The sequence below is a fragment of the Chinchilla lanigera genome, unplaced genomic scaffold (genome assembly GCF_000276665.1).
Source record: "Chinchilla lanigera isolate Chin_1 unplaced genomic scaffold, ChiLan1.0 scaffold00042, whole genome shotgun sequence".
Classification (NCBI taxonomy): domain Eukaryota; kingdom Metazoa; phylum Chordata; class Mammalia; order Rodentia; family Chinchillidae; genus Chinchilla; species Chinchilla lanigera.
This window is the reverse complement of record NW_004955443.1, coordinates 19,234,409-19,254,526: the sequence shown is the minus strand read 5'-3', so window position 1 is coordinate 19,254,526 and position 20,118 is coordinate 19,234,409. Positions and strand designations below refer to the sequence as shown.

At 46.8% G+C, this 20,118-nt stretch overlaps 1 protein-coding gene and 1 long non-coding RNA gene across 2 annotated transcripts; both read left to right on the top strand.

Moving 5' to 3' along the window:
- The first annotated feature begins 524 nt into the window (after nucleotides 1-524).
- Nucleotides 525-11,751, top strand: Smim20 (small integral membrane protein 20). The gene is made up of 3 exons (XM_005392031.2): nucleotides 525-840; nucleotides 10,277-10,333; nucleotides 11,068-11,751. Exons 1-3 carry the CDS (start codon nucleotides 525-527, stop codon nucleotides 11,103-11,105), a joined length of 411 nt encoding a protein of 136 aa, XP_005392088.2. The 3' UTR covers nucleotides 11,106-11,751.
- On the top strand, nucleotides 850-10,270 carry LOC106149341. Its single transcript, XR_001235477.1, has 3 exons — nucleotides 850-1,135; nucleotides 7,324-7,412; nucleotides 10,117-10,270. It is a non-coding gene; the product is annotated as an uncharacterized LOC106149341 (long non-coding RNA).
- Nucleotides 11,752-20,118: the final 8,367 nt, after the last annotated feature.

Below are 20,118 nucleotides of genomic sequence, written 5' to 3'. Positions count from 1 at the left end.
CATCCCAGCAGAGGGCACAGGGCGAGAGGAAGGGGTGTTAGTTTGTGTCCAAAAGCTCCTGTGGCCCAAGTTTCAGAAACACCATTCAGGCCATTCCGGACCAGGCGAGTTGTCTTTGGCTCTCATTCGCACAAACTGCCCTCAGAAAGGGCCACGGTCTCATCCGAAGCCACACAGCCAAGCCGTGGTCCGCGCAGCTGTAACCTGAGTCCACTGATCAGAGACCTGCAGCAGAGAGCCACAGAGCGCGGCCAGCTCAGAGAGTCGCTAAATACCAAATTATCGGGGAAGGACCAGAAAGCTTGGCTGGTAAAAGGGCTGGAGGTGGCAACTGGAGCAATGGGCATAGGAACCAGGCCCAGGGCAGGTAAGGGGGCAAAAAAGAACCAACGGGAACCGAGCGAAACAAAAGCACCCCTGTCAGTGGGCCACCTGTTTCGGCGCTCGGTGCTGCCAGGGAGGGAGGAGGGGTAGGCGGTGCGCCGGACCTAGGCCACGCCCACCACGCCTAGTCCCACCCATTTATGGCCCCGCCCCGGCTCCACCCACCTAGCGTGCTCCAGCCCGAGGCCCCGCCTACAGTCCCACCCCTACCTCTAGCCCTGCCCCCAAGGCCCGGAAGCGAAAGCAGCTCCTCCACTTCCGAGTGGGGTCACGGTTCGGCCGCCTGGAGCAAGGTCTCAGCGCGTGCGGTGCCCTCCGCGGGTCAGGGCAGCCCCTCGCCCTGCGCCATGTCCCGGAACCTGCGCACCGCGCTCATTTTCGGCGGCTTCTTCTCCTTGGTCGGCGCCGCCTTCTACCCCATCTACTTCCGGCCCCTAATGAGGCTGGAGGAGTACCGTGAGTGACCTCTAACCCCGCGCGGTGGCCTGAGCCCTGGAACTGTCCCCTGTCGGCCCCCGCCCCCTCAGTCCAGTGGTGCCATGGAAACAGGGCCAGGAGTCAGGCAGAGCCAGGTTCGGATTCCACCGCGTCCGGCTTTGTGATCGCGGACCAGCGGCCCACCCTCGGGCCCTTAGGGCCTCATCGATAAGTACCACTGTCTGCACCGTCAGTAATAACACTGGAGCCCCTCGAGAGGGTCTCAGAGGTGGTGATGTATGATAGCAGTCTGCACATAATGGGTCGACACTAAGTACGAGCTCACATTCATATCTAATATGAGCGCTGATGCTTCAGGTTGGGCATAAGTTGGATCGGTTAATAAACCTCCCCTTTATATAGACATTATAATCCATTTTAGACAGATCGGATAATTTTGCCCAAGGTCACACAGCTAGTAAGTGGCAAGGCAGATATTCCAGCCCAGGGCTTTTGTCTCCAGAGCTTCCAACATCGTAGTGATCTAAGAGCAGTCAGATGAAACCTTGATCATCCTGAGCGAAAGGTGTTTTTATTGCGCTTCATTTCCACTCCCAAAGATGTGTTTGAGCGGAAATATTTCAAACTGAAGCTGTTAACCTGGGTTTTCGGTTTTTCCTCAAATCGTTTATCAGATTCTGCTGGTTTCTTTCATTTGAAGCTGGTTGCTCACATGACAATGGTGAATATCCTGGGAGTAATTTTCCTCCTTAATCATTCAGGTCCTATCATTCTAAAAGCCAAACTCTCCTTCCTTGAGACCTATACTTCAGCAAGGATTAGCACTTTGATACATCTGAAACCATCTGTCAGAGAGAATATATTAGGCATTAGAGGCTCATTTTGTTCTCCAAGAAACCTGAATCATCTTGAAGATGGAAGAAGGCCAACCCTGCCCCTGGAGGATATTAGCTGAGGCTGAAAGCTTGGCGATTTCAAGGCGAAAGCTCCATGTAAATGCTCTGTCCATTTCAAAACCTGCATTTGGCTGCTGGAGCTGGAGCTTTTGAATACACACTTAGATTTCCTTGTAGTTTCTTTTCATCAGCTGAGGCTGGAATGGCTCTGTCCACCCCTCCTTCCAGCCTGTCTGCACTTGGCCGTGCCATGCGTGAGGGCAAAGGTGTGCCATGCGTGAGGGCAAAGGTGGGGCTGTATGAAGTCCAGTGGGGTCTGTTTCCATCCTGTCCCCTTGCTGATCTGTGGCTGTGTTACTGCGGCCTTGGAGTTGAACTTGGAACAAGGATCTGCTTTGGGCCCTGTTAGAAACTGGGCAGTTATGGCGCCCTCGATGTGGTTCTTAGCTGGGAATGGTTTTGTCCCCAGAGGACATTTGGCTCTCTCTGGAGACATTTTTGCTTGTTGCAGGGAGGGGAAAGAAAGGGAGGCAGCTGTGCTGCTGATATCTTCTGGAAGCGCCCATGCCATAGAATTACCTAGCTCCACATGTTGGCTGAGAACCCCATCTGATCAGATGACCCAGGTGTGGGTCTGTGTCATGTGTACCCTACAGTAGTCTCAAAGGGACGCTCCACAATCATTGGTTGTCTTGAGTTGCTGTAGACAGATAAGTCAGGCCTTTGGGGTGAGTGTTTCATGAGTATAACCACAATAGCTGCATTTGAACCTTAAGGCAGTGTACACCTGCTCACTTTTCGAGTTCTATTTTGATTAATTTGGCCAGCTTGTATCTGAAAGTCATAACTGCTTCTTTAGACAGGTAAATAGGGGCTGGGGATTTAGCTCAGCGGCAAAAGCGCCTGCCTGGCAAGTGCAAGGTCGTGAGTTCGGTTCCCGGTACCGGAGAAAAACCAAAAAAAAAAAAAAAAAAAAAAAAAAGACAGGTAAATAATGCTAAACAAGCTCATCTTTATTGAAAGCTGTATCTGGCACTCTTCTAAGCACTTAAAGTACTACATTAAGCCAGTTAGTATCAGTAATGTCTGTAGCTGCTGCATGATCGTCCCCATTTCATATGTGGGCAAACTGCAGTTCAGTAACTTGCAAACAGTCCCACAGTTGATGAGTCACAGGCCTGGGTTTTGAGCTAGTGCCTTCTCTAATTTCTAAACCACAACACACCTTACTGCTCAGCCTGTCTGAGAAAAGGAAATGAGGCAGATAAAGGTCCTCTCAGTGTCTCGGTAGGTGAATGACTTTAAGGTGAGTTCCTTACTCCTCAGAACCCAACCTGTTTCCTCATTGTTATTGGAGTTATCCCTTTAGGTTTGGGATAAATTAAAGGAGGCAGTGGTTGTGGAAGCTCCCACTATCGTCTTTTATAGGCATTCCTTAAAAACACTTGACAAATAAGGAGCCACAAGGGCAGGGATGTGAGAGGAGAGATTCAGGCAGTGCACTGATTGAGGGCTGCAGGCCTGGCACTAAGCTGGAGTCCATATTCAGGCCAGGGGACCCCACTCTGTGGAAGGAGCTTCAGTTTATTTCAACTAGCATTTATTTAGCTGCCTTTTAAACATCTGTTTAGCAGTCACTCTGGACCTGAGTCTGTTAGGTGCCAGGTGTACCTGGCCAAGCAAGAGGGTCAGAGGTCTCTCCACCACAGCCCTGTCCTGATTGAGTGTGTCTCCCGAGTTATTTAGTCCTGCCTATGTTTACCACCCCCCAAATCAGTTGGAATCGCCACTGTTTATATAGTCTCTGATGATTTATCTTTTTCACTTTCCTCTCCCTCCCTCCCCACCTTTCCTTCCTCCTTTCCTTCCCTCTCTTCCCTCCCTTCCTTCCTTCATTCCTTCCTTCCCTTCTCCTCCCTCCATCTTTTGCAGTACTGGGGCTTGAACCCATGAACTTTGCACTTTTGTATTGAGACAGAGTCTTGCTCTGTTGCCCAAGCTAGGTTCAAACTTGAGATCCTTTGCCTCAGTCTCCCAGAGTGCCGGGATTGCAGCTGTGCACCAACTCACACAGCTTTTACACACATTCTTACCCGTGTTTCTTGCGTCTCACCTCCTTTCTGATTTCAGTTTTCTTCCTGAAATACGTCTGTTAATGTTTCTTTGGTGAGAATTTTTAACTGGGAAACTGTTTTGATTTGTTAGGAGGTGTGCCCCCCTCCCCCCTCTTTGGCTGTGGCTGTTGTAAAGCCTGTTGTCCCTCCATTTATTGTTCTGATCTGATCATCTTGCTTGCATTATTGACACACACCAGCAAGTCCCTGCTCTTCTCGAAGTGCAGCCAGTGGAGAATTACTGAAGTGTGTTCACAGGGAGAGCAGGGTGATGAGATTTGCTCTGCGAAGGCGGGCGTGCTGGAAGTGTCTCGCTCCCAGGCCAGCCAGGGTCAGGACGGCTCTATTTTCTTGGACCTCGGGGAGAGAGAACTGGCCTAAACTAGAGTGGCGCTTGTGGGTCTTGGGAGGGGGGACTGCGCTGGGAGACCAGGTGAACTCTGCAGGGATTTGAGACTGAGGCGCCCTGGTGGCAAGGAAGGGAGAGGAGGAGAGAGGGCACCCAGCTTCTTGGCTCCAGCAGCTGGGGAGATGGGGTGCTCCTCACTATTAGGAAACATGGGAGGTGTGGGTTTGGGGCGAGAGGACGAGTCAGTTCGCATCTGGACAGCTGGAGGTTTGCGTGGGAACTTCCCAGAAGCGGTGGGATCAGCAGGCTGGAGCTGAGATGCAGACTCAGTGCAGTAGGTCCGGGTGCCCAGGCAGTGCCCAGAGCTGGGAAGGGACAGGTGGACACACAGGCGCCCCATAGACAGAGGGCCCTTCCCTAGTGGGAAGGTCTGACGACGGGGGACCAAAGAGGCCTGGTCCTGAGCCCACTGGACAGGGGTGCTGGGGATGGTAAGGACGATAAGCAAAACCACCCATTGGAGTTAGTAAAAGGAAGGTAAAAAATATCATTTATTTTGTTAATGCTTTCTGTGGTTTGGAAGTGAGCAAAAAGTGAACTATAGCCGCTTAAAGAGTAAATGGACAGCCCATTCAGTTGACGATTTAAGATGTTGGAGCTGTTGGAGGGGAACAGCACGGCAGTTTTTGCAGCGGGTCAGGGGCCCTGGGGAGAACATGCTCTACTCCTAGCATGGCTGGGAGAGCCAGGAGTGTCAGGATGACAGGCGCTGGAGCGGTGACAGCCTGTGGAGGGGAGGCAGCAGGGGCCTCTGGCACAGGGCAAGGAAGACCTTGGGCCCAGGGCAGGGCGCTTCTCCTGCCTCAGGGTGATCACAGCAGGAGGAAGGTTTGAAGTTGGCAGGTTGTGGTGCTTTAGGCAATTGCACTCAGATCAGACCCCCGACACACTCTCCCACCCGGCCTCCCCATCTGCTCTCCTGCCTCGCTCTTTTGCTCTTGCCCTTCAGCTGCTCTTCCTGAGCGTCTCTTGTAGCTCCCCGCTCTGACTGTCCCATAGTCCCTGGGCTTTGGGCCTCCTTTTCTTGGAAGGCCAGGGCAGAAAGGCCGGTCCCTGAGAAGTGGAGGCTAGGCTAGGAGAAGCAAGCTGTGGAGCCAGGTGCTGGCAAGGAAGGAGGCAGGCCATGTAGGGCACCTTTGGGTCCTTTGGCTGGGCCGCCAGCCTGCGTGCAGGGAGTTTGGGGACAGGTAGGTCTCAAGCTGTCTGCTGCAGTTAAGCCTCTGGGCAGCAGAAAAGAAGAGACTCTTGGGGTAAAGCAGAGGCAAGGAGGTCTCCTGTGATTGCTAAGCAGGGCTGCCATCACAGGCTACCTCATCAGACCTCACTTGCACATTCTGTGTAATCTGTAGCTCTTTGAGTGACTTGGCAGAGCTTCACCAGTGTGGCTTTGGAATGCCAGGGCGGTGCCATATGTGAAAGCTTGGACACTGCAGTGAGAGCGAGGCCGGGGCCGTGGGCCTTGTTTTCGGCAAGCAAGGCTTTAGGTATGGGTTTGTGGTGCTTCTGGAGGGAGCCTCAGGCATTGCTTTGCGTTGTCGTCCCACCACACAGCATGGCTTGTCTGAAGAGGGCACTGCCAGGGAGGAGTACAGATGGCTGTAACTAGGAGCCTGATTTGTCTTTGTAGCCTAGAACCACATGGTGATCCTGAGTACAGCTTTTTTCAAATAACTTGAGTTTTAGCCATCAAGGAGGAAATGGTGAAATGAAACAAAGTAATAGCTCATTTTTGTAACCTTGTTCATGTTTACTTTTAATTAGATGTGCAGGAGCATAAAATTCTAGGGTCTTGCCAGGCGGGTTTTGATCTCACTCATTGTCCTCCTGGAGGTGACTTGTGCAAGCTCATCCAGCCCAATAATTGTGGGCTGAGCACCAGCCCCACCACCCGCTGACCTTGTCCTCCCAATGCTGTGAAGACGGTAAAGAACGTGTAAGAGTCAGCAAAGTGACAGGGAACCCAGGAATGCTAGGAGGAGACTCCTTTCTACTGCTCGGTCATGCTCTTGTGCCACCAGCCAAAAATATGTCGTACACTCAGCACAGCAAGGTTACACGAAATCATCCAATGTGGAAGTAATTCTTACCTTGTAAGGCATTTTCCCTATTACATGCTCAGTGCTTAGAATATGCTCTTCATCCTGTGTACCGTAAAATGGAATGAAATGTACAGGCTCGAGTCTTGTTTTCTGACTGGCGTTCCAAAGCTGCCTGCGTTCACCCAGCTGCTCTGATGAGAAACCGGTCCTGATTACCACACGAGGAGGAGCCAGTGATTTGAGAGGCCGTTTGGTCCCCTGCAGTGAGCTTCTTCACTGGGTCTGCTGGGGCGTGTGGCTTGTCCTCAAGCTCTGGCTCACATTTGCTGGGGTGGCTGTTCGAGTCCCCTCTGCTTTTGTTTATGTTTGCTGGTTTAGTGTTACAATTTCTGCTCAACCTCTGGGCACATGTGCTGTTAGAGTCTTTTGGTTCCCTTGGTCACCTGGTTCACAGTGGCCGTTACGGCTGTTTGGGTCCTTTCGGCCTCGGCTCACACTTCTGGTGTGGTTTCCACTTGGCCTCTGGTTCATATCTGCTGCGATGGCCATTTGGGTCCCCTCTGCCAGCTGGTTCACACCTGCTGTCCCAGCCCTTTGTCCCCTCAGCCAGCTGGTTCACTTCGTGTAGTCCCCCTCAGCCCCTGGCTCACACCTGCTGTCGTGGCCCTGTGGGTCACGCTTTCCACCAGTGCCGCCTACTTCAGGATTCCCCTGTAGGCAAACAAAGGTCCAACCAAGAGCAGCAAAATGAGAGCAGATTCTTTTCTAAAAATTTGTATTTGCTGTCATAAAAAAGATAGATATTGTGAAGCAATCATAGAACAGTCACACTGTTAGACTTTCTTATGTGTATGTTTAGCTGTTGCTTTTTTTTTTTTTTTTTCCTGTACCGGGGATCAAACTCACGACCTTGCACTTGCCAGGCAGGTGCTGTGCCGCTGAGCTAAATCCCCAGTGCTGCTTATTTTTTTATATAGAAAAATACAAACTGACAGAGAAGATCCAAGAATGGTATAATAAATTCCTGTATATCCTTCCCCTAGATTTACCAGTTGTTAACATTCTCCACGTTTGCCTTCTCACCCATAAATGGTACAGATGCCTGCGTACATAAGGAATTACACTTACACACGTAAGTCGAAAACAGGGTGCTTTCATTCCTAAATTTCCCAGGAACAGGGCATTCTCTTACATAATTATTACACAGTCACCCAGTCTAGGAAATTTAACACCGATACAATGCTATTATCTAATACACAGCCTGTTCACATTTTGCCATTCGTCCCAGTTCCATCGAGATGTGAGCTGCTTTCATTTCAGCAGGAGAAGGTGGGGGAGGCGGATTCCTGCACAGGTTTTATCTGCTTGTATACTTTGGGTTTCTACCTGCTGCTCCTCTCAAGAGCAGCCTTGACAAAGTTATGAGTTTGCTGAGAGGGACAGAGATAGCATTTGTTTGTGGTTCTCTTTGTTACGGTAAAAAGGCACTCACTGGATTTATTTCCTTATACGGACATTTACTTTAAGGATATATTTTCATTTCAAAGACTTAAAAATTACGAAGTCTCTTTTACTTCCCTACGAGAATCAGTCCTGCATGCTTTAATAATATACCTTGGCCCTCTGACTAGAGATAATGACTCTCAATTAAAGCCACAAATCAGACCACTGCCTTAGCACCAGGGGGCAGAGTTGGGCTTGCTGAGACACTGGAGTGGAGAATTGTGAGGCACTCTAACCCAGAGTGCCACGGTTGGGTTTTAATCATGTCGCTCCTGATGGAAATATGCTCACAACTGAAGTCCGTAATTAGCTTCTGCGTTCTCGTAGTTAACCCTCTGGCTGTGCCATTGCCTTTCCCATGTGGTTTATGTACATTTGCTGTTTCTCCGGTGACAGCAAAATACTGCGGAAACCTGTCAGCCTCATCAAGCTGTACTCACTAAATCCTGAGAGAGCACTTTCTGTTTTCCTTTCAGCGTGTTCTGCATTCACAAATAAAGTGTCATTGTGTGGTACCGTGAATTTACATACAACTGCTTTGGCCTGAGAGTGTTTGTAAAACATTAATGGATTAAAAAACCAGCGGTGTAGATAGGCTGCTAATACCTGGTTATCACTCAGCAGGAACTGGTTCAAGTTGCCTGTCCGAGCCACACTGTAGATAGAGGTGGTTGCATGAGGATGAGGATTATAAAGAGATTATGGTCTATTTGAGACAAATCCCCAGACTCTCTCCACCTCATTAGCAATTAGCAAGAAAGTGTGAAGACGGATCCTTTTCTTGCCCTGGGTTCTCCGCTGCATCATAAGAGGTTAGAACACAATTAGACATTCTGTGTCTGCACCGAAGTCAGCTTCCGCCAGCGCTTGGCAGCCTGCCGGCGCCTTGGCTTTGCACTACCTGCCTCTCAAAGAATGTGTTCTGTACACTAGGGTGACTGATTTTCCTAAACCCACATGTCTTAGAAATGCTTTCTGACAATTAGTTTTCAAAACTCATCTCTTCCTACTTTCACAATATCAGAATAGACTTTTCAGGTCTGGAGAAATACATCTATGTTGGCTCCTGGCAAGACTGAGAGTGGTCTTTTACCAGTTGGCATTTTCCAAGTGTGTTGGACACATGTGTACATTGAGACCTACGTATGGGCAGCATGGTAGGGCTTACTCCTACCAGAACTTCGCGTCGCGGGAAATGGGAACTCGTTCTGTGTTGAGCTCTGTTGGAAAGTGTAACCCCCTAGAGGCTGCACATTGTGTCCCAGATTTGGAAGAAGTCTGTTGGCGTTCAGTATCTGCGTACAGAGGATCTTGGTTGCAGTTCACCTGCTGCAATCGTAGAGGCGCTGTGAAATCTTCCTGCCTCTGTCTAAGATTGGCCTCACTATGTTGTGTCTTGTCCTGGCCCCTCCCTCTTAGGATTGGCTATCAGGATTCCCATAATTTCCATGCCCCTTGTTTTATTTACTAAGCAAAATTTAGCAACGATGAAACTATCAAGTAGGTCATTTTGGGTTGACGTCCTGACCCGTTGCTAGAGAAACAAGTGCAGTGAATGTTAGAGGTAGCAAAATGCTGTGTCTTGTACCTGTAGGCCTGTGTAACTTTATGAGAATTCAGAGGCCACAGTAAATGGCCTAATATTAAACAAGAGCTACATGTGGATTTAAAGAAATGTTGTCAGTCTGATTAAAACAAAGATCTGATTACAACCTTTAATTACTCTAGTAGCAAATATCCTTGGGCTCTAAGTCTTTCTTCTAAAAAGGGCCATTTATTTGTCAAGAGACTTTAACAAGTCTTTGTTGCCACAGACCTGGCTTTATTCTCAGCCTCTTAGAAAGATGTGTCAAAGTGCTTGAAGCCTAGTCGTAAAATGCCCAGTTTCTCTTGGCCTGCCCTGTTGGACATCTCCAAAGAGCCTGGCGTAGCCTCTGGCGCTGCGGCACGCTTGCTAATTGGCAGGGCACCTGCAGACAATTAGGGAAGCTTCAATTATCCAAACCAAAGCCACCCACCCAAAGATTAATTTTCTGCTCTATTTCCTATCAAAAACATAGCATCTTTAGCTCTGAGTCTAGCCCTTCAGTGGAGTGCATTTGAGACATATGAACTACGTCATTTTCTTGCTAATTGTGCTTGTTTCTCCATGTCAGCAGCCTTCCGCTCATAATATCGTGCCCACCAGTTCTTTCAAAATTGTTGTTTTTCTGTTGTTTTGTTGCCTTTCCAAAATGCTGAGATCACAGGAAAAAGATGTTAGTTGGGAGCTTTTCTTTTGAAGTGTGGTTTTCTTTCTTTTCCTGAATATACCCAATCTTTTTGCATTATAGGATCTAACTTCCACAAACTAAAAGCTTTGAGTAACGGCCTCGCTGAATTTAAAACACTCATAAATACTGTTCCTAACCGTCCCATGTCACTGGCCCGTATAACTGCAAAGATTGCACCCTCCTCCATTTTAAAGAGTAATTGTTCTGTTGTGTTTCTCAGAGAAGGAACAAGCCATAAATCGGGCTGGGATTGTTCAAGAAGATGTGCAGCCACCAGGTAAACTTAAAAAAAAAAATCAGAGCAGAATCTCATTTGTACTGTTGGGTGATTTGTATGTGTTTGCGTTGCTGTGGAGAGAGGGAGAATGCTTTTTAGCTTTTTTTGCTACTTATTTTGCAGTCGTGCCATTTTATAGGCGCCATCGAAGACTTGATTTTCATCTGCGCAGTACTTTTTGCAGGTTTGCTGGATTCCTCTGCAACACCTGATAAGTGGGCATAAAAATGTAACTGGCGTGCTATTAGCTACGAAGTGTGAATAGCTGTTTCACAGACTTATTTACCAAGCACCTATTTAAACCCTACCCTCGTGGGAAAATAGTATTTACTTGTAAGCTGTTTTAATTGATGTGAGATTCAGCTTTATACAAAAACTCCCTTGATGGATGAATGGGTGGTTCCTTTAAGATGATCCAAATTGGCCTGGAATGAGAGATTTCCAACTTACTAACCAAAACTCTTGTAATCTGTGGCAACATTCTTCTCTATTTATTTTCTTCCTAGGCCAGATACATATCGTCTTGTGATGGGGCAGTTTCTGAGCCATTTAAAAGCCCCTCAGCTGCTGTTGCTTCCGAGCCCTTTCTCCATGGGTTCCACAGCCGGCTCCGGCTTCTTAGCTGCACGGAAATTGCACAACTCAATTCCAGTGTCATTTTGTTTGCTTGGAGTTAGGGGGAGCACCAGGGTGTTTCAAAATGAATCCTGTTTTATTCATGTTTCTTCCCATAGGGTTAAAAGTGTGGTCGGATCCATTTGGCAGGAAATGAGAAGGCTGTCACCAGCTCTGATTACAAAAGTAGACATCTTCATGCTTTTGAGTCGGCTTCGAACACAATAAATCACTTCACTATGGAAGGGCGGCTGGAGAAGAAAACCCTGTAATGCCGTCAATAAGAGTGCTTGTCATAAAAGACTGCGTACTAGGATTAATATTTCCCTTCTTAAATATCAAAAGAACCCTGGAACACATTAGGAAGGTTTGCATGATTTGGTTGACTTTCCAAAAATGAAGCTATTTTGGTGGGGCTGTTCACCCAAGATGTGTTTATTATTCAGTCTTTATCACCACTGAACTGTGATAGGAATACAAGCAACCCTTGGGCTTGAGGAGGTGCATGCCCCCTCTGCCACCTTTCAAACAGCAGATTTCAGAAGAAGAACCACCCTGCTGAGCTGCCTTGAAGGGCTCTTTGAAAATATTCAAGCTGATAAAGCTCTTTGAGGACAAGGTACTTGTGCTATTTAAGAATAAACAGTTCAGCCTGCACCATCTCTGTTGAAGATTGCTCCATGCTGGAAAAGAAACAAATATAAAGCAGGTCAAACCGCATGGGTGCGTGGGCATAGTACAAATCAGGGGTGAATCAACAGAAGTGAAAAATATGTCTATTAAAATGGTTTGTTTTTATTTTACAACAGTGTATTTTTTTTTGTAAGTCGTTTTTGTTAAGGTAAGTAGATTATAGCATCAAGAAGTACAGTCGCACTAGATTATATTTGACTGTTATTTGTGTAGTATACATCTGTTTGTGTATAAGTAAACATCTTAAAGGTAAATGGTTGAGATAAATGCTTATTGAATGCCAGTTCTCTACAGGTACCTTACCAGGTACTACAAAGGTGTGAGTGGGAATTCTTTTTCTTCTTTCTTTACTCCTTCCATTCTTCCTTCCTCCCCTCCCTTTTTCTTCCTTTCTTTGTTCTTTCTTTTTCTTTCTTTCTTTCTTTCTTTCTTTCTTTCTTTCTTTCTTTCTTTCTTTCTTTCTTTCTTTTCTTTCTCTCTCTCTCTCTCTGTCCTTCTCTCTCCCTCTCCCTCTCCCTCTCCCTCCCTCTCTTTCTTTCTTCCTTCCCTCCCTCCCTCCCCTTCCTTCTGTCCTCTCTTCTAACTTTCTTTCCTATGCCATTCTGTCCTGTTCTATGCCTGGCCCACCTCCTTACCAGTATGTGCTTCTCAAGAAATACCTTCTCTATTTTATAGCAGAATGCTACACATATTACTCTCCTTAGATGAGCTGCTTGATGACATACAGTAATTTTATTATTGGGAGCTTAGCATTTTCTTAATATACAACTGGCCCAATTATGTCATTACTGTCAAAAAGAAGTAAGATTGATAGTTCCGAAACTAAAGTCATCATTTTTGGCAAGCATTCCCTAACATTTAATTGACTTACATTTAACAACCCAGTAGAGGAAGTTGACTAATTAGGGGTGCATTTGCCCACTGTTTTCCTTGGAGGGGGCACCCAGAAGTTATGTAAGTTAAAATCAGACTTCTACAGATGTTTAATTGAGCTGTCTTTATGAGTGAGGCAAGTGTGTGGCACCATCTGCTTTGGAAGATGTCCACACTAAAATGACTGTGTGTGAGTGTCTAAGTCCTGCGGGCCCTTGGTTGACTGTCTTTGAGCAAACAGGATCAGATCGACCTCCAGAGTGGAGCCTTTGACCTGGGCCCACCTCTGTGCAGAGATAAAGGGGCTGTCTTTCCTGCTCATTGCCATCATGTTTGTAACAGGATAATGCTCATGTTGTTAGACAGGGTAACTTAAGACTGCTGTCCACAGTTGACAGAAGTGAGTGGCAAGAGGTGCTGTTCCTGGGGGTGGACTCAGCCTCGCCAGTCATTGTGAGTCCCTGTGTGAGCCCTAGGATAACAGAAGCTCTCGAAAGGGGATCTTAGTCAGGTTCCTCAGGAAACAGAGTTAGAATGTTGGTTATGTTTATTGGCTTCTAATTTGGTGATTTCCAGGATGGACACAACATTTCCCAAGTGTGTCGATCATGGAGCATTTTCCACAGTTGAGTTGGTGACCAGCAGCGTCTTTTAGGGGAGCTCTTTTAGACCAGTGGTTCTTAAACTTCTTGGTCGCAAGATACCTTTATACTCTGAAAAATTTCCAAGAACTCCACAGTGATTCTGTTTAAATAGGTTGTTATATTGATAGATACTTACTGTATTAGAAATTTAAACAAACTAAAAAGATTGCATCCTTTACAAATATCAATAATCCATATGAGTTAATAGTGCATATTTTTATGTGAAAAATGTGTCAAGACAAGAAATAATTTGCAAACCTCTTTAACGCCTGACAAAAAAAATAGCTAAATTCTCCCATCTGCTCTGCATTTAGTCTGTTGCAATACCTCTACATGGCTCCTGGAAAACAATCTACATACTCGTAAGTGGCCAAAATAGTATTATAAAAATAGTTTTGACCACACAGGCCCCAGAAAATGTTCCAGAGACTCTTAGAGATTGCTGGACCATACTTTGTCCAGTTTCGACCCCTTTTGGATTTAGCCAGGCCTTTCAGGAATTACGAATCACGTGGCTGGATTCCATTAACAGAGTTGCGTTCAGTGAACCGCGTTGTAGCGCGTCCCTATGGAAGGGAGTTATAAGGAGAGGGGAGAAACTGACAACAGTTCTTACTGTTATTGAAAAAAAGTTTTCATTCTTCATTTTCGATGCCGAACAGTATCTTCTTGAGGGAGACTGAGATTGACATTTTAAAATTCCAGAAATACCAACATTGCTGAACAGTTGATACTTCTGTCCTGTCAACATCGCATTGTGCATTAGCTGACAGGAGCTCAACGACTCAACAAACACATTTGTGATCTAGCTTTTTAAAAAGTGCCTATGGCCTTGTGGAATATTGAGGGCGTTTTTGTTCATTTCATCTTTTTCTTTCTTTGTCCTTATTTTCCTTCCTTTTTTCTCATTTTAGTTTTCCCTCTTATATGTTAGATCCCTTGTTTTTACATGAAGCAGGGCATAACACATAGTCAGTTGAAAAAACCTCTATTGGGGGGAGATGAAATAAATTCACAAACAAAATTAAAATAATATGGACGAGTAATAGAACCTTTAAAGAAGTCAAGTACTGCTCACCCGGACAGATGCAAACCCCTGTGCCCCTCCACTGTGGGCCTTAGCTGTTCTGGACTTGGCTTACCTTCCCACCTGGCACTCTTTCTCCTGCTGGGTGGAAGGACACTTGAGGGATGAATTACTGAGGGAAGGGAATGGTGCCCACCCCAAAATGACAAGCTGCTGGGTTTTCGCTCACTGTAGGAGACATGAGGAAATTTAAGCAAGAAGCTCCCTGAAAACTTGAAAACAAAGCTAGAGGGCTTTCCCTACAGCAGGTGTAATCATAAGTGGCCAGACTAGTGTAGGCTGTCTCCTGTCCCCGGTGAGGTCCGTACAGCAGCCAAAAACATTTAGAAACTTTCTAATCTGATAAAAACCAGGGCTTGCATTTTGCATGTGTTTTTAAAATTCCAAGGATGGTTACATTTTGTTATAGTGGTCTGTGATACACCGGCATTTAGGAATAAACATGGACTTGCTTTTGGCCTAAGAGATGGGTCGAGAGGCACATAGCTCAGGGCAGGATTGGAGAGGGTGATTCTCAGGGAAGCCACTCTGGAAGAGCTCCCTGTCACAGGAATGCTGGGTTCTGAAGCCTCAGCAGATGCCCTGGGCAGGGCTCCATGGATGGGACAGCACATTCACTTGCTCTAGGATTTGGTTGGCTTCACACCTGCTAAGGGCAGCAAGCCCTTCTACAGCTGATGCTGCCTGCTGGCAACACTGCCTGCAACTCATTAGCATCCCCTGTGCGTGGGGAAAACAGACAGCACCTGGATAGGCTGCTGTGCACATGTGCTGATGGGCCTGCAGGGCCCTTTGCCTTGGCCTCTTTTGCTCTGTCCCTAGAGCAGGGGATCTTGGCCAGAAACTCAGCCTCTTCCATTTAGGCTCAGCTACCAGGACCCTTCCCTGTTAGGGAGGAATGAGAACTCACCTCCTGCAACAGACTTGGGGACCCTTCATGTGGAGAAATACTCTGCTTCAAAGCTCAGGGGATCTAAGGATACCTGAGGGTGTGACCTCACTGTCTAGCACAAGCACATGGTGGGATAGTTACATAACCACAACTTAGCACAGGTAAACACACATGCATTGGTTATGGCACTATACAAGAATGTAAATATGTGACAACAACCTGTATAAGAATTATACAATAAAGACGCAGGCCCCTCTTACACTCTTCTGCTCTTTCACTCTTGCACTCTGCTCTGTGCTGCTTGCTGTTGTTGCTGATGTCTTGCATGAGTGTGTTCTTTAACCTAGGGATCTCACCCATGAAGTTCTCCCTTGGGCCCCTGACCAGGCTGACAAAGTCATAGTTGGCAGGACATCAACGTGGGTGGTCCTGTGATGGCTTTGGAAACAGCACCTGAAGGCTAGAGAGAGCCCCGGGGGAATGGCTGACAAGCAACCACCCCCCACCTTGCCATGGCTACCTGTAGCCACCTTGGAAAGCCGTGGAGGACTGGGAAACTATTTGGGCCCCAGGGACATCTTAGAAGCAATAGACAGAAAATTCCTCCCCTTTAGTGTGAAACAATGGGGTGGGTAGCTTGACTGTTCTTTAGTCTTCTGCCTTATAAATCAAGAGGTGGATGGCTTTGTCTGGCAAGTAGACCAGCTAACAGCAGATAGAGGAAAACCTTGAGCAATGGCTGGCTGTTGTAGAGCTCATGTTTTGAGAAGTGGGAAGCACTGCCTCCTCCAGAAATGTCTCCAGCACTGTACATCCTCATGTCTGAGAAAAAAACCCCAGGAAAATCCCCTTATTTTGCGTGCTAGGCCAACTATTCATCAAAAGGTAGAGGTCAAGGAACCCCTATCCCAGGGAGGAGTACCAGAAGGGCCACCTACCTCTACCTGGCACATAATATACACAACCCGTCTGGCCTTGGAGATGCAGGAGCTGGCAAAACAAAGCAAAAGGCAGGTTCTATGGCTGTGTGATGATAGAGCTGATAACATACAGTTAAGCCCACAGGAGATGTCTCAAATAGCCAGTGCCCCCTCTGTGAGACAGGTTCTGCAGGATCTGTAGAGAACCGCCCCCGAAGCAGGTAATCAGACTGTGATAAATTGGTTAATGGCAGTGACTCCCCTGGTTTAGGAGAATCCAGGTGACCTGCTAGAGCAAGTCACTGTCTAGACTTGATAACGGTGCTATGTGAAATGGGCGTGTGGCAAATGTTCACACTGCAGTATCGTAACCTAGATGAGGAACTGCTGACGACTCACATGAATGACATGGTCCTGGCCAGCAGGCCAACTGGCATGTTTGGGTCAGTGGCAGCCCTTCTAGCCCCCTTTACAGATCACTCGATTCGTGATGCTCAGGGATGCCTTGGCCAGGCTGGGAGATGTGGGAGTGAAATGCCAAGGTAAGGTGAGATCTGTTAAAAACTACCAATAAAGGAAAAAAGCAGGACCCAGGTGAATGGGGTCATACTCCCAATGACAAGTTATGGGGCCATTGAAGGTTGGTTAGTGCCAGATCTGGCTCTCAGCCTAGCTGCAGGTAAGTTAAACAAGCAGCTTTTGGATGTGTTGCTGACTCTGTGGAGGCAGATATACCCTGAGTAGCAATACTGGCTGATGGACCAGGGTCAGAAGGCCAAAGCAGCCCCAGCAAAGCAGGCAGAAGTGACACTGGCCTCCTTTTTGCACTGATTAGGAGGTAGGATGAGGTACCCAGGTCTTGGGGGTCCCGGGAGACCAAAGACCACATGTGGAATTGAGTATTGGTCTCCCCAAAATGTGCAACATGTACTAGCACATTGGTAGATACTAGAGCCTAGTCAACCCTCTGGTATATACGGCAACCTAGACTGTTTTACAGGACCTACTACATGCAAAGAAGGTTATGGAGGTCAGTACGTCATGGTCCGGAAGACCTAGGTGACTTTAGATATCAGGTGCTTGTCCCCAAGCCATATGATGTTTATGGTTCCCTGGTTGCTGAGTACATACTGGGGGTGGACATACTGACTGGTACTCAGCTGGATACCACGCAGGCAGAATTCTGGTTGTGAATTTGCATGGTAAAAACAGCAGTCAAAGACCACCCACACCACACATCGCTGACTCTCCTGCACAGCATGCAAGTTGTGTGCATGAAACAGCATTGACTGCCTGGAGATCATGAAGCAATGGGACAGACTGTCTTGAAATTGGAAAAAACAGTGGTATTATACCCTCTCAGAGCCCTTTAGTATGGCCCTTGCAGAAGCCATACAAGTCCTTGTGAATGACTATAAAGTCTCACTCTGATGTTGGCAGTCAGGACCAGTTTGTTTTCACTCAGAAGGGCAAGCAATGGACCTTCCAGATGTTGCTACAAGGCTATTTGCATAACCCAACTTTGTATCATGACCTGGTAGGCCAGGACCTGGCCACCTGGGCCAAGCCACACTTTGTGTCACTGTTTTGTATTGATGATATGTCAACCTCTGATTGCCTTGCAGATTTGGAAGCCATGGTGTGCAGTCTGAAGGAAGCTTTGCTGACATGGGGGTGGGTCATGAATGAAGACAAGATTCAGGGAACTGGCTTGTCTGTCAGGTTCTTGGGTATTATATGCTCAGGTAAGACCAGACCCATGACAGTACACCAATTACAGGTGATTGTAGGCTTGCTAGGTTTTTGGCAAATGTACTTCACCTAGCTACCCTGCTGTGCCCTTTATACAAGATGACCAAGAGGGGCACAATGTGGGGCTGGGTAAATGCAGTGGAAGCTGCTTGCTGAATTGACACAGTAGCTGATTTCAGGACTCAAAGAGGACTGTTGCATAGGTACAAGCCCTAGGAGTCATTGACCCTAACCTGTCAATTTATCCTAACCATCAGTATGAATGACGGTGGATTTGGCTGAGGCCTATGGTAAGAATGGAAAGCGGAAGCACACTGTTGAGTTTTGGTCACAGTTGTGGAAGGGAACCGAGAACCGATATTCCCTGGTTGAGAAACAACAGTGCTCTATACACTGCTCTGCATGCCTGTGAGGAATCACAGGACAGATAGGGGGCTAGGTATGGACATGAACAGCCCATACCAGGAGTGGAGTGGCACAGGCCCCCACTCTCACATGTTAGGAGAGGTACCTCCATCAGTGGCCTCTTTCTAGGCTAGCCTGTTGGTAGCCAAACTGACATGTTTTGGGACCTGTGATATACATGGCCCAGAAATCCATCTGGAAGCATGGATTACAGGATATGACCCCTAGTCCCTGTGCAGAAGGAAAAGAGGGTTTAGCTATAACCCAGCCCCCTGCTGTCCAGCCCAGGACAGAATTACTCTGGTTTGAAACAAGAACAGGCAGGTCAAACCAATGGGCAGAGTTGCAGACATTGTGATTGTTGTGATAGATGAATAAGGCCTCCTACATGTGTGCATGGACACTTGAGCAATCTTGAGGGGTTGACATTTAAGCTGCTGGCTTGGCCAGGTCTGGAGTAACAGATAGGGCACTGTCACTTGTGGACTGCAAACCTATGGCAAGATGTACAGGAGTGTGGCCAAAAAGCTGACAGTGTAGTGTATCATGGTCCAGGACATAAACCCCTCCTCTTGCCAGGAAATGACTTAACAGATGCCTTGACCAGGCATTGCAGTGGTTGGCCATTAGGAATAGTGTCTGACCAAAAATATTGACTGCTGTATATGGGATACTACTAGGAATAGCATTGGACCAGGGGCAAGGACCATAAACAGCTCTTTAGGTTGAAGCCCTTGCTCAACATATGACCCAGGCCTTGAATGTTATGTATCAGGCTTTGATGTTTCTGATGGATAAAACTTCTCAAATGCGAAAGTGGTTTTGCAAAACTACATGGTTCTTGCATTGTTAACTACAATGCAAGGAAGTACTTGTGCCTTGTTACATATAAAATGGCACATTTATATACCCCCGACCTTTGAGGAAGTTGGATTTGTGGAACCACTTGGACTGCTTCAAAGCTCAGGGGCATCTAAGGACACCTGAGGACGTGACCCTGCTGTCCAGTGCAAGCATACAGTAGGATACAGTTATGTAACCATGACTTAGCACAGGTAAACAGCCATGTGCTTGTTATGGCACTATATAAGAATGTAAATATGTGATAACAACCTGTATAAGAATTATACAATAAAGATGCAGGCAACTCTTGTGCTCTAACACTCTTATGCTCTGCTCTGCTCCGTGCTTCCTGCTGTTGTTGCCAATGTCTTGCACAAATGTGTTCTTTAACTTGGGACCTCACCCACAAAAATCTCCCTTAGGCCCCCCCAGTGGGCCAACACTTGATATGGAGATCCCAAAGTGGTCTCTTTTAGGGTGGGCCTGTTAACCCATACAACTGAGATAAAATTAAAAACAATAATGCATTGCCCAGGCTTTCTTGGTTGCATGTGCCAGAAAACCAAACCCCAAATGTTACTGAACACTCAGAGACACAATCCCTTTTTACTGTTACATTCATTTATAAATGTAAAAAATAACCATATCAATAATCTTTAAATGTTCACATTTTTAACTTCCTCTTCTGGGGTTTTTCCATGAATCAATAATTGAAATCATGTTTTTAAAAAAGCTTTATCTACAAAGATGTTCACAGGATTCCAACAAAACTTTGGAAACAATTTTAGAACTACGTGCATTTGTTTGATGGCTTATGAGACAGTCATTTTGAATTGCTTAAATTTTATTTTTCAAAACCTTTTTAATGAGTATGTATTCCTTACAATGATGTGCATATGTGACAACTATTCTTCTGTATGTTTATGCATGCACATGTGTATTGTAGTGTTAAAGATCGTCAAGCTTGGGGCTGGGGATTTAGCTCAGCGGCAAAAGCACCTGCCTGGCAAGCGCAAGGTCGTGAGTTCGGTTCCCGGTACCGGAGAAAAACCAAAAAAAAA

Coding starts and splice junctions, on each gene's coding strand:
- Smim20 (XM_005392031.2), top strand. CDS start 525: ATGGCCCCGCCCCGGCTCCACCCACCTAGCGTGCTCCAGCCCGAGGCC. Junction 841..10,276: donor AATGAGGCTGGAGGAGTACC/GTGAGTGACCTC, acceptor TGTGTTTCTCAG/AGAAGGAACAAGCCATAAAT. Junction 10,334..11,067: donor AGAAGATGTGCAGCCACCAG/GTAAACTTAAAA, acceptor TTCTTCCCATAG/GGTTAAAAGTGTGGTCGGAT.